Source organism: Chlamydotis macqueenii, chromosome 1 (assembly GCF_036417535.1).
Source record: "Chlamydotis macqueenii isolate bChlMac1 chromosome 1, bChlMac1.mat, whole genome shotgun sequence".
Lineage (NCBI taxonomy): Eukaryota > Metazoa > Chordata > Aves > Otidiformes > Otididae > Chlamydotis > Chlamydotis macqueenii.
The window spans coordinates 207559531-207572796 of record NC_141556.1 but is presented as its reverse complement, the minus strand read 5'-3'; the positions used below and the strand labels follow the sequence as shown (position 1 = coordinate 207572796).

Here is a 13266-nt window from a genome sequence, read left to right as displayed (position 1 = left end):
CTCCTCTAATCTTTCGTAGTCTAGAAAGACTTTTCTGAGTGGTTACGATTTTTGTAGCACTTGCTTTTTCCAACCATCTGTTAAAACCTTTCCACAGACCCCAATGGGGTTGGTGCTAGGCCCACGTAAATGCAAATTGGAAAAATCATGTCTAAGAATGTAAGATCCTGTAACATCTCAGCTCCTCATGGAGGGTCTATGCGTGGGGCAGGGCTTTGCCATGCTTCAAGCCCTCCAGGTCCTTTGTAACGGTAGCAGTGAGGTGAAGAGATCAGCAGAAGGTAGCAAATAAATTGATTCCTGTGAAATTTATATTTCCTTTCTGGGGTAATGGCGATCAGCTGGGAATTTTGGCAAAACCTTCTGTGGATTTTTCTCGCGGAGTTAAAACACATTGCAGGATTCTATGATTTTTGCCTTCTTGGCTCCAGTTTCCTCTTTTCTCGCCAGGTATCATTATAAGGATTCAAGAAGGATGAGTAACTAAAACCCATGCGAACAATGTGTCTGACAATTAAATTTGAATACCCCCCCTGATGAGGCACCAGAGGTGATGGACCGCAGAGCACCTGGAGCTTACGCCCTTGCCATGGCAGGAGAGACCCCAGGGGGTCACCCCACACCTGGGGACCCTGTGAGCAGGGACCTGCAACGCTGGGGACCCCAAGGCTGGGAAAAAAGATCTGGGTGCCCTCGAGTCTGCGGAGGTACCATGACTGCACCCCAAAACCTCCCGCTTCAGCCCTGGGGTGAGGAGTTGGTGGCCAGGACACCGTGACTGTAAACAAGGATGAAGGGAAAATGCACGGTTTTCCTCAGGAAATAAATGAAAATTGCTGTAGAAAAGGGAAAATAGGGGGTGACGCCCCACAGGGTGCACTGGGGCGGCGGCCCGCGGGCGGAGGCCTGCGCGGAAGGAAGGCCCCGACCCCGGCCTGTCCCGGCGCGGCCCCCCGCAGCCGGCCGGGCAGAGGGCGCTTGCGCCGCCGGGAGCGCTGCGGAGCGGAGCGGGGCCGGGCCGGGCCGGGTCGGGCTCGGCGGCGGGAGGCACCTGCGGGAGGCGCCGCTCCGCCCCGCCCCGCCCCGCTCGGAGCGCGGCTCTGAGGGAAGGCGCCCGGCGGGAGGGGTCCCGCAGCCCAACGGAGGCGGCGGGAGGGATGGAACCGGTCCCGCCACCTGCCTGACGGCTCCCGGAGACGCCGCCGCCGCCGCCGCGGGGAGCTGGTAGGTAGCGGGTCCCGCCGGGCGGGAGGGTGCCGCGGCCGCGGGGTGCGGGTCACCGCCGGGGGACAAAGGGGCGGCGGGGAGGGTGGCGAGGGCCGCTCTCGCCCCTCGGTGCCCCGGGGCCAGCGCCTCACCTGCTGAGGGGCACCGGGCCGGGCGCTGCCGCCAGCCGGGCGGCGGGAGCCGCTGTCCCGGCCCGGGGCGAGCCCTCCTGGCACGGCTTCGGTTTTAACCCGGCTCGCATCAAGGGGACGGCGGACAAAAGGGATAACGGGGGCGGCCGAAGCGGCGGGCGCCGCTGCTCGCTGGTGCCGGTGACAACTTTGACGGGGCGGCGGGTGGAAAATTCGCCTTTGCCGCATTCCACGCTCGGGAGGCATCGGAAGTCGCTCTCCGGTTGAGCCGCTGCAGACCTGCAGTTTGATTCATCACCGTGACTGAAAACATCAAGCTTTTTAGTTTTGGGGTTGTTTTTTTTTTTTTTAAGAAATACATCACACCATCCCTTGGGTGAAGCGGTGGCTGGAGCTTGCGGCGGTTGTTCGCCTCCCGCCCCGAGCGATGGCCGAGGGGTCGGTAAGGTCCCAGCGGAGGCCCCGCTTGCGCGGCTGCCCCGGTGCTGTGCATCGCCCAGGTGTTTGATAGCCCTGGGGATGCACCTCCCTGCTCGCAGCTCGCCGTTTTGTTCAAGTTGACCATCACCATCCGCCTGTAACACAGTTTGCTCTTCATGGTGAAACCAAAGCTTCTTTACGTGCAGGGAGGGAGAAAGAGGGAAAGAAAGAGGGCAAAAGGAGGCAGTGAAATTATTCTGTAGGAACTGGGCTAAGCGATAAACACATAATATGATCCCTTTCCTCTGTGTGCGTGTGTGTCACTGACACACGTGTCAAAATACCCGCTGTGCCCGCTGCGTCTGTTAACGGACGCCCTTGGCCTGCCGATATCACAGCGCGTTTCAGGTTTTCCGAGACGTCTCTTCTTACAGCCCTCAGTCTAGCAGGTAAGGCAGCGTGACTCTCGCACCACCCTCAGCGTCGCGGGCAGGCTGATAGAGATGTTAGATTTTAATGGCAGTTAGACTTCTGTAATTCTTAAAGTGCGACTTGATGATTTTTGCTGTGTTTTAACAAGTTCTGTGACTAAGAAAAGCAGCCGAGGTATTTTGGCATGACAGTGACAGCGATGTAGTTCACCTTTGTAGTTTGGTTTGAGGCAGGTTTTTCTCTCTTACTCTGTTGGTTTCCTTTCTTTCTTCTTCTTTTTTTTTTTAAACACTTTTTTTTTTTTTTTTTGCCATTCCAGCTTCCAGCACTGTGGAAAAACTTTCTTCATTTCAAAATGTAATGGAGACTGTTCGCTTCACGGGCTTTCATACTGTATGTTCCAAGATTTATTGTTATTTACCCATCTATTACCAGAGCCACCCCTGAAGTAGTAAACTCTTCCAGAAAAATTACTTGCTTATTAGAAAATGATTCATGTCCATCCCGAACAAGGCAGTACTCTTTCACCAACATCTATCTCAAGGCGGGAATGCCCATAGCAGGCAGGAAAATGTGTCTGTAAAGTGTTTCAGCAGCATGGGGAGCCGCGGGGTAGCTGTCACTGTTTCCATTCTCCCAACGATTTTAATGCCATTAGCAAGTGTGATTATGTACAAACCGCTTTCTCGGGGGTTTCCTAGGCTGGATATCAGAGCAGGGCTTTGTACTGAGTCAAAGGGTGGATTGAGTTTATGACACAGTTTAAACAGAAACAGAAGAGCAGCGCTACAGTACAGCAGCACGTCGTAATTCATTCGGTATCGGTTTGTGATAGCCGTTCCGGGAAATACTCGCTTCTTCCCAGTTTGTTCTGTTTGAGAACATCTTTCAGGGTCACCCACAAGTAAGCAGCTGACCATAGAGAGTGTTAACCCTGATTTTTTCAGCTTTTTGTTTTTATTTTAAACAAAAAGGAGAAGAGAAAGGAAAAGGAAAGAAGAGACTAACTGGTAGGTCTCTCTTTAAATTTAGACTACTTTTAAAATTCCTTCTTTTTTCTGCTTAACCACTTTATTTTTTAAAGAGGAAGGATCTATGCAGAAAAAGGTACTAATTTGGCATCTTGTTATAAATAAGACATATTTATTCTATTTATTGTAGCCCAGAGCTGATTCAGTACCAGTTATGTCTCCAGATAAGACTTAATTACAAACGCTTCAGCATGTGCCTTGCTTTGTGAGCACGGCTTAGCTTCTATGTTCAGATATAAACTCATAACTGTATTTTATGGTTTGATTTTAATAACATTGAAATAATGGAAAAGTTCTGTAACTGATGAAAAGGCTTTTTTATCCCATTGTATCTGCAATCTGATCATAGCACAGAGGCAGCAGGGGAGGGGTGTTTGGAGACGTGAAGTGGGGTAAGTACCACTTTACAGAGCGCAGCAGAGACACAGATGCCATCTCCTGAAGCCTTTTTTTGGGGACCAACTTGAGTCCCAGCTCCAGCCTCCTTCTCTTCATAGGGCGGCTGCCCTCTGCTGTCTAAAACTGCCTTGGACAGTGCTGGTTCTGCTGCAGCAGTGGTGGCAGGGAGATGAGGGAGGGCCGGTTGCAGGGAGAGGTGATTTCTCCTCTCAGCCCTGATGATGTTCTCAGAGGAAGGAGAGAAGTTGTTGGGCATGCAGTCCCGTCATTGGGTCGCTGCGCTGACAGGCACAAGGGAAACTTGCTCTTTGTGCAAATGACAACTGACAAGAGACTTACAGTTTTTCCCTGCCAGCTAAATAAAGGCCAGAATTGGCTCAGTGCGCATGGATGATTTTTAGATCCGAGGAGTGGCATGCGTGTTGTAATTCAGACGGAAATTTCAGCTATTGGGAAAGCTTCAAATGTAGTTTGTGGGAATAACTTTGGTGTGAAGCAGATGAGAGCAGACTGCTTGTAAATATGTGCTCTTAATAATGGAGTCTGCTACCTGATGCATAGCATAGTTGTGATTTAGCCTGTTCTCAGTTTCTAACTGGGAGACCAATAAACATTTCAGTGCACAGTCCTCACTGTCACAAGCAGGACCGTTAACAGTTGACTTTTGCTAGTGTATACTGTCATTGTGGGGATGGACTGGTATCACTTGTCCCTGTTACCTTCTTCTTCTACGTTTTCCTAATCACCGTTACACAACAAGTATATCTGACATACAACAAGTGTTCCCTGGGCCATCCTTACACCAACGTGAGACCAGCTCATTTGGTAGCTTCCAACACCCGGCCACATCAAATATTCATCTCTGCCATGGAAGGAGCCAGAGGAGCTGACGGTTTTCCTTGAATACATAAGCAAGTATTTTCCCATTTTGAGACATCCAAAATTATGCAATTCTGATTCATATTTAAAATGGCCTGTATTTTCCAGTATGGCTTGCCCATTAGGAATAAAGCAATACATTCTACAGAGTTTAACCCTTGTAGAAAAAAAAAATACGTCACTTTAAAGATGTCCTGTTTGTTTATGAAAAAATGACCAACAGAGTGGTCACTTCTGGAAGAGTCAGTACCTCTGTGGGCATCAGTAGCATCAGCTGTGTTCATCCACATCTGTTTTTTGGAATGGAAATGTTTCGATATCCTGCATGACTCAACTGATATTTTGAACATTGTGTGTTTTTAATTATAGCCTCCACTCCCAAAGAGAATGCTACCAACAATGGAAGAATCCAGGCCCAATATTTGAGTTGGGCACCTTTGGACTTTAGCAGGCTGTAGCTTCCAAAGTCTTAGGGATGGAGTATTCCTGCAAAAAAGTATCAGAGAGAAGGATTTTACTTTTTTATTCTTAGATAGCTGTGGTCATCTCCTGCGTGATTTGCTTTGGTTTACTCATTTGAGGTATTTCAGGAATGATCCTGCAGTTGTGATCAGTGTAACCTCAGCAGGGTTTTAAATATGTGTAAGCTCAACATAATTGTGAAGCTTTGTTTGAATAATCTTTGTATGAGGGAGATCCTGCCTGCCTTCTTGCCCAGGGTGCAATGCCTCCTGCAGCGATTCAGCTGTATGGCTAATTTTCAAATAAACTAAAGTTACACATTTTCTTGACGCAGTACTAGTGCACGCTGTTCTCTGCAGTCTGAGGCGCTCTGCCTGCGGTTCGTAAACACATCTACAGTCCCATTTGCCTCCCTGGGCTCAGAGGGGGCTGGTTTGCATTTCTAATGAATGGACTTTATAAACGAATAAGTATATTAACAGAAAATGCCCTCAAGAATTGTTAACTTAGTTCATTAGCTGCCCTGGTGTCATTGAATCACCCTTTCTCATGTAAGCCTAGGGAAGAGCGAACGCTACGTGGAGCGGAAACCTTCGTCTGGTATGAGTTGCAAGGGGAAGTGGGTCTCCTGTGAGGCCATGTTCTGCAACCCAGCTCCTGTTCAGGTTACCTTCTTTGTCCACTGCCTGTCCCTCCCGTCAGCTTGGTGTCTCTGGCCAAGTCCTGATCGGGGCTGAACTACGACAACAGCAAATGGTGTGAGGTGATTTAAGGACCTCTCTCAGTGGAGTCGAGAGAATAGGTGGGAGCTTTCAGAGAACGCTGTAATCTAGCTGAGGACAGACACGTTTACTCTTTGCAGGAGCTGTGGTTTCTGGGAATTTACACAGAGTCTGAATTTTCTTTTCTCAATGTGAAGGCAGATACCATAACTTCCCACTGATATCAACCGGGAGCTGCTGGCTCAGCACACTGAAGGGTGAAATGCCCTGTGTTTCAGTGTTAATCTGGGACACTTGTTTCAAGACACAGGTTAAGGCATTAGTTTAACACTGTGGAGTCTAAGGTACTTAACATAGTTTGCTCCATTCAGATCACCTGACCCTTATTGTATATACTTGGTTAGCAAGCCGTTACTTGGCAAGGTAGATTAATCTTGCAACTCATTTGGGTGAGTAACCGGACTTTTTTTTGCTCTCCACAGAGCGGCATTCAGAATGGCGGGCTTGTCCACATTAATCCTCCTTTTGTGTGCTGCTAAAGATGTGATGCCCTCCAGTTCTCACTGGAAGCCAACTTGGCCATCGTACAGAGTTCCAGTTATCCTGCCACAGTCTACCCTTAACTTGGACAAACCGCAGTTTGATGCTGAAGCCAAACTGGAAGTGGTATCTCCCTGTGGCCCAGCTTGCCACAAAAGTTCTCCGCTGCCGACTTATGAAGAAGTGAAGAACTACCTGTCCTATGAAACCTTGTACGCTAATGGTAGCCTCACTGAAACTGAAGTGGGCATATATATTCTGAGCAGCGGCGGTGATGGGTCTCGGGGCAAATCTCGAACTAAGAGGCAGATCTATGGCTATGACAGCAGGTTTAGCATTTTTGGGAAAGACTTCTTGTTGAATTACCCGTTCTCCACATCGGTGAAGCTATCTACAGGTTGCACGGGGACACTAGTGGCTGAAAAGCATGTTCTTACTGCCGCTCATTGCATCCATGATGGCAAGAGTTATGTCAAAGGAGCTCAGAAACTGCGGGTGGGGTTCCTAAAGCCCAAACTGAAAGATGGCAGCAAAGGGGCCAATATCACCAACTCAGCAATGCCTGAGAAAATGAAATTCCAGTGGATCCGAGTGAAACGGACACACGTCCCCAAAGGATGGATCAAAGGCAACGCCAATGACATTGGCATGGATTATGACTATGCCCTGCTGGAGCTCAAGAAGCCTCATAAAAGAAAGTTTATGAAGATAGGTGTGAGCCCACCAGCAAGACACTTGCCTGGAGGGAGGATTCACTTCTCTGGCTACGACAATGATCGTCCGGGAAATCTGGTTTACCGTTTCTGTGATGTCAAAGACGAAACGTATGACCTGTTGTACCAGCAGTGCGATGCCCAGCCGGGTGCAAGTGGATCTGGGGTGTATGTGAGGATGTGGAAGAGGCAGAATCACAAATGGGAGCGTAAAATTATTGGAATATTTTCGGGCCATCAGTGGGTGGACATGAATGGCACCCCACAGGATTTCAATGTAGCTGTTCGCATCACACCCCTCAAATATGCACAGATCTGTTACTGGATCAAAGGCAACTACCTTGACTGCAGGGAAGGATAAAGACAATGAAACTCCTTGAAAGCACTTAATGACTGGTTTTAATTACTTACCTGAGGAAAGGCTAGACTTCTGCTGCAAACGTGTGTGATACGGTCTTGTAACAGGACAGGGGCTGTGTGGTGCTGTCATTGCAGCTTGAAACTGGGGAGAAAGGAACATCAGCTGGGTGGGGAAGGAGCAGGTGGACTTGCTGAATTTGCAGCTGAGCAACTGAAGATTAATTAGGGGCGGATCAGTAAACAGTACAAAATCAGAACCGTCTCCAAAGAATCTTATAAAAGGGACGCTGTTGACTATCTCGTGCCTACAATGTTTGTTTTAATAAATCCTAGGATTAGTAGAAACGCTTTGATCTGAACTCTTAAAAGAAAATATTTCTATGCTGTTGGGGGCTGAAGAGGGGCATTTAGTGGTGGTTGCAACCCAAACATTACAGCTTTGCGTTCCTGCATGAGAAAGGGAGTGTGAAAAGGGCAAGGCATACACTGTGGGAGATGAACGCCACACAAATAGCGTGAAGGGTAAATAACTGCGTAACACTTCTAACCTTCTTTTGGCCAAATGGTTTGAAACTTTATGAGTAAATAGTTAAGAAAAATGCTTTTGGAGCAAACAGACGTTGACGTTGCTAGGACTTGACTGGGAAGATGATGTTGGTCGTATGAGCAGTGCCATTACATCCTGCTTTGGGAAATACAAATCATACAGGGGCTGAAGTCTCTGTAGCAGCTGGGGCATAACCTTACACCTAGCAGGTTCCCTATGAATATGCTATTATAGAAAGCGTCTGGGGACAGAAGCTTGTTTTCTGTTCCTGTTAGAGCTTTTAAGGAAAATCTTGTGTCAGCAACTCAAATTTTCAGAGGGGAAGCCTCTCTTTGGTCTTGCTGACCATCTGAATTGCTGCCTGTAAAGCAGGTAAAGGGGAGAGCAGGACAAGGGTTGTAATGAGTTTTACCCTTTTTGTTGAAGATCCATGCTGTTCTACCTAGAAATACACCAGGTAGAGGGACCCTAGAGTTATAAGTCTCTCTGTTGTATGCCTTTGACAGTGTAATTTGTGTGACATCTTGACTTCTGTTTCTTGTGTTGTTTGGGGTAGGAATCCTCCTCCCCATCACATTGTTGAGTTACGAATAATTCTTGGCAAATGCACAGTTCAGTAATTCTGCAGCTGAAACAGAGCCACATTATCGGGTGCAATCTGAGTTTGCTATGAAGTGATGCTCTGCTGTCTCTTACAGATAACAGTGACTTACATTTTTACTATAGCAGAACTGGAGTTTGAAACAAGAGCTGTCTTTTATAGGTAAAATCAGTCCAGCCAAATACTTGTAGCTCAGCAGACAGCATCGGGAAGTCAATGTGGTCTGTATGGTGTTTCTCGGGTGGATTGTGCCACTGCGTTGCAGTAACATGGTTAAGTACACGCTGCCATGCCAATATTATTTTTATAAATAGGAAGATAGACACTGGCTCCAGTTCCAGTTTCTCTTCCATCCATCTCTCACTGTCTCCTGAAGCTTACCAAGTTGCCCATGGTGCTTGGTGTTGTGGGGCAAATGCAAGTCCCTGGTGTGAAATGGCAGAGCTGGGAAGGAATGCATCTGAGCAGAGCTTCCCTACGCTGTATGAGGAAAATGTTAATTCAGCTAAGCCTTTCTTACACTCTACTAATTACTATGGCATTTGTAAACATATGCCTGATGGTGCTTTATCTTTGTGATGGCTTCGGCTCTAGTTCTGAAAAACATCTTTTGCTAGAGCTGCCTATGATTATTATTTTTATAGGTGCAGCATACAAAAACGTGGACCCTCATGTGGGCTTTTGGTGCACTCAGATACAAGCAGTTACTAATGCTTTGAAATATGAATAATCTCCGTATGTATCTGATGGTCTTTTTCTGCCTTTTAATTTTAATTTCCTTTACTCTATGGCTGTTATCTGGAGCACTTTTGTTTGAATGTATCACAGTGAATAAAGAAAAGTTATGGAATTTCAGTGCTGACATTCTTGTATTTGTACTGTACTTGAGTTGCACTTTCCATCTCGTTTCAGTTATTTATTTGTAAAGACATTCAGACACAGAACAGATTAATATCCTCAGTGCTGTTTATTTTCCTTCAATTTTCTTTTGTCCTCACCTGTTATAGAAGTTTTGGTTTGTTTTTTTTTTTTTTCAGTAGGCTTAATTACTCTGTGTATTTGGATGGTAATAATCAATCTTAGCTTTTGTATGATTGTTGAAGTTCCAAAGCCAATCATGAGCTCAGATTAGTTAGAGCTGAAAATAACATATTAGACTAAAAGATTGCATTGTTTTTGTTAACTTTAGGGTCAATAAACTAATTTGAGGAATTTGAACCAGTCAGTATAAAGTCATAAATCAGGTCCATCTTTTAGTTAATGCAGTAAGATAAAAGCTCCTCTGAAGCCAAAAGTGAGACCCACAGTTTTTAGAGTGCAAAAATGTTATACTTTGTGATTTGGGAATTGCTACTCATACAACTTTCCTGAACTCTGGATGTGCAGACTACGTCATGTGGGCTTGAGAATGTCAGTCCTGGTTTACTGGACATATTTCCCATCCACTGGTCCTATGTTCTCAACTGCTTCGTTGGACTGTAGACAGATCTTTTATTCTCTCGAGATGACTGGCAGAGTGGAATTGTGCAGAAGGCAAAAGAGGAAAAAAAAAAAATGCAGCAAATTCAGTGTAACGAGGGATGGGAGAGTCTCTTTCTACTGTAGACTCTATGCAAACACTCCAGATTGTTTTTGGAAAGAAAAGGAAATCTCAGATAACGTGGGCAGAATTGTTGTGCTACAGCTCAGCACTGTTTCACCTGTGCCCACCTGGGCTGGCGGTAATTTTGCCAGCGTATTCATCCAGCGTGGGATTGGGCCGCTGCTAAGCGGGTTTGGAAACTGCGTTAGATGTATACTTGCTTTGATGCTGTAAACAGGGCTCTTTTAAAACCAGACCTGTAAGCTGTGGGAAAGATAGCCGTGCAGCCAACATAGTTCATCAAGGAAACACGAGTAACTAAACTGTATACAGGCATGACACTAGGAATGTCATTGTTCCTGCTGATCATGACTGCCGATAATCTGCAGAGCTGAATCGGGTGCCTCATTATTCTTGTGTCTTAAGGCAGGACAGCAGATGGGTGCAAAAAGGCTCTTTTGGTTGTGAATGGAAAGGATTATAGTCTTCCTCTCCTGCATCTTTAAGAGGCTGACGTAAGAAAAATTCTAGTTAATGTGATATAACCACCTCGGAGAAGGGTGCTGGAGACGGAAACCGAGGTCTTGAGAAAGCACAGACTACGCCGAGCTCTTCCAGAGCAGACAGGGAGCTTAGCCTATTGAAGGCTGCAGAATATCATCAAGTCCCCTTCTCAGAGGAAAGGTATTTTCCTTGCATCTGTAATTGTTTTGCAACTGAATTCCCAGGCCTGCCTGTTTAGAGGGCAGCCCTCCTCTTAAAAGTTGCATGCTGAACTCCAAGCAAGTATAATACATGCTTGAAATTCTTTTCCATGTTTCCACTTAATCTGCCGTTTGTTAGCGGGTTTTGGTAGCGTGCCAACGCAATATGCGCAGGCCTTGAGAAGAGAAGCCTGCAAAGAGTGGGTAAAGTATGATGGGTGAGTAAAAACTCCTTTGCCTCCCTGCAGTAAAAAGGAAGCATGGGCAGAGCAGAGCAGCAGAGTAGAGGGAAAAGGCAATATACGCATCGCACCAGCGAGATTTCTGGTGAATCGGTTGCTGTGTATACGTGCACATGTATGGATACGCATCTCTGTTGTGCTTTTCAGTATAATACTGTTCGTTTCCTTTCCCTCTTCCTCCAGGTACAGACAAAAAACTTAGGAGCTGAAGTGCATTGACCTCTTAAAATCAGTGCGTAAATGCCAAATCTGGGACCACTGTGCGGCACCCACACATGAGCAGTTTAGGCTATGACATGTCTCTAGGGACACGAGAAAAGTGTGTCAGTGACATTAGAACTAGGAACCTGATCTTTTCCACCCAGAAATGTTTTTTCCTGTCTCGCATGGTGACTATAAGGTTACACGTACTTTGTGCCTGCTGTTAAAGGGAGTGTGGGCTTTTACAGGTAAATGATTAAACAAGACAGGAGAAGAGAAACATCGTAACATGTCCCAAACACTTTCATCAACACTGATTATTTCCAGGATAAAATTATCAGCGCTACCTTGGGTGTGGATGGATTTTGAACTAAATGGGAATAGATTGAGTCATGAAGCAGACTCATACTGGTTTTTCAATCTAAAGATCTCTAACAGTAATTAAGTGATTGTGGCTCAAAGGGAGACGATGAATGTTAATCTGCAAATATTTTATGGACAATGTTGGGTTTTTTACAATAAAAGGTAAGTATGCATCAGCAGAGATCTACAAGAAGTTAAACACTTCTATTGTTTCACCAAGCAAATGGTCATGATATAAAAGAATTTAAAATGAAAATATCTGATACATGTTAACTGACATCTGTTCATTTGCACTTGTTTCAGTTTTGGAAATCACTGTTCACGCCAATTTAGTGAGGAGAGAATATTTTTCTGGCAAGCCTGATCAACTCCACTTACAAAGAGAGTGTTCGTGAAACACTGACATGTGACAGGAGTATGAAGGTTGTTAGCTTTTATTGGAGTGACAGCAGTAATAAGGTATAATAAATTTTTCCAGCTTATCCTAAACAATTCCCTGTAACTATTTTATGCCACGTTATCATAGATTTGGTGATTTTTCCACAGGCTGCATCATGAAGAAGTCAATTATGATTTAGATTTTTTCTTTTTTTTCCGCATCCCCTTGCCCGTGAAGCCAGGTGTATTTCCTGCTATGGGCAGGTCAGAAGAGGAGAAAAAATGTTCACATTTGCAAAAGTTCATAAAGTCCCACTTGTGAGCTGAAGTTGAACTATATTTGTCATCATACAGAAAGGGGTGGGTGTAAATGGAGTAGTTTAGATGAGTTTAAACCTGAGCTAGCTAGCGGTTGCTTTTTTATGTTTTCCTACGATCTCTGTCCTTCTTTTTCTGTTCCTGCCCATCCTTGGAAAAGAAAACCCCATGATAAAAGAGAATGGAGACCCTTAATAATAAGGGCAAAAGGTGTGCTTCAGAAAATCTATTAAACTGGTATGTTTGTGCTTTCCTGCTGCAAGAGGGTGCTTGCCCAATAGTTTGGCTGTTTTGATCGTTCTGGGACAGGCAGGTGGCACTTGCTTTGGTTTTGTCCAAAAATTTCCACCTGGGTCAAAGAAACCTTTCTGATAAAAACTTGTTTGAAATCAGGATGCTTAACAAAGCTTTGTTTTCTGTGAATTGCTATAAAAGGCTATTTTTCTAATAAATTTCTAATCAGACTCTACTTCAGTTAACTTTTCCTGTGGTGGTGGTCTGGTCCTCATGGAAAGGAGGATGGTGTCCCTGCTTGGAAGATGATGTTGAGGCTTATCAACAACATTCAACAAAATTCTTGTGTCCGAAAGTCACACTTTACCTGAATTTACTGCGGTTTTGTTCATTCTGAATGGAGCATGCAGGGGCTTGTTTCGTTGTTGGTAGGGAAAGGAGCACGTGAGGGGCTGCACAGGGTAAACCAACTGTGGGACTGGAGGCTACAGAAACAGGTGGAACGACGGGAGCTTTCTGGCCTCCGCCATCTCACAAAAGCTTCACTTAGCAAAGAAGCGTGGGGTGGAAGAAAATGTCACACTGGGCTTCATCCTGCACCCACCAAAGTCTGCTATTGTGTTGGGTGGGAGCAGGATCTGTGCGCAAAGGGATCTGCCACACGGCTTAAATGTCACCAGTCGAGTGGGAGCACTTCTCTCCAACCAGCCCATCTGAGGGATCATTGTGGGCAATGAAAGGGCAGGAAAGACTTTCCCAGAGCGTGTGGGTGGAGGAAAA

At 45.8% G+C, this 13266-nt stretch overlaps 1 protein-coding gene across 2 annotated transcripts; it reads left to right on the top strand.

Annotated features, from left to right (window-relative positions):
• The first annotated feature begins 1014 nt into the window (after positions 1-1014).
• Positions 1015-9319, top strand: PRSS23 (serine protease 23). Of its 2 annotated transcripts, none has more exons than XM_086739651.1 (2): positions 1015-1224; positions 6186-9319. In XM_086739651.1, the coding sequence occupies exon 2, from the start codon at positions 6199-6201 to the stop codon at positions 7315-7317; it is 1119 nt and encodes a 372-aa protein (XP_086595777.1). In that variant the 5' UTR covers positions 1015-1224; positions 6186-6198; the 3' UTR covers positions 7318-9319. The 2 variants fall into 2 exon arrangements, with proteins under 2 accessions (XP_086595777.1, XP_086595778.1); XM_086739652.1 differs by lacking the exon at positions 1015-1224 and adding an exon at positions 1901-2227.
• The last annotated feature ends 3947 nt before the right edge of the window (positions 9320-13266 follow it).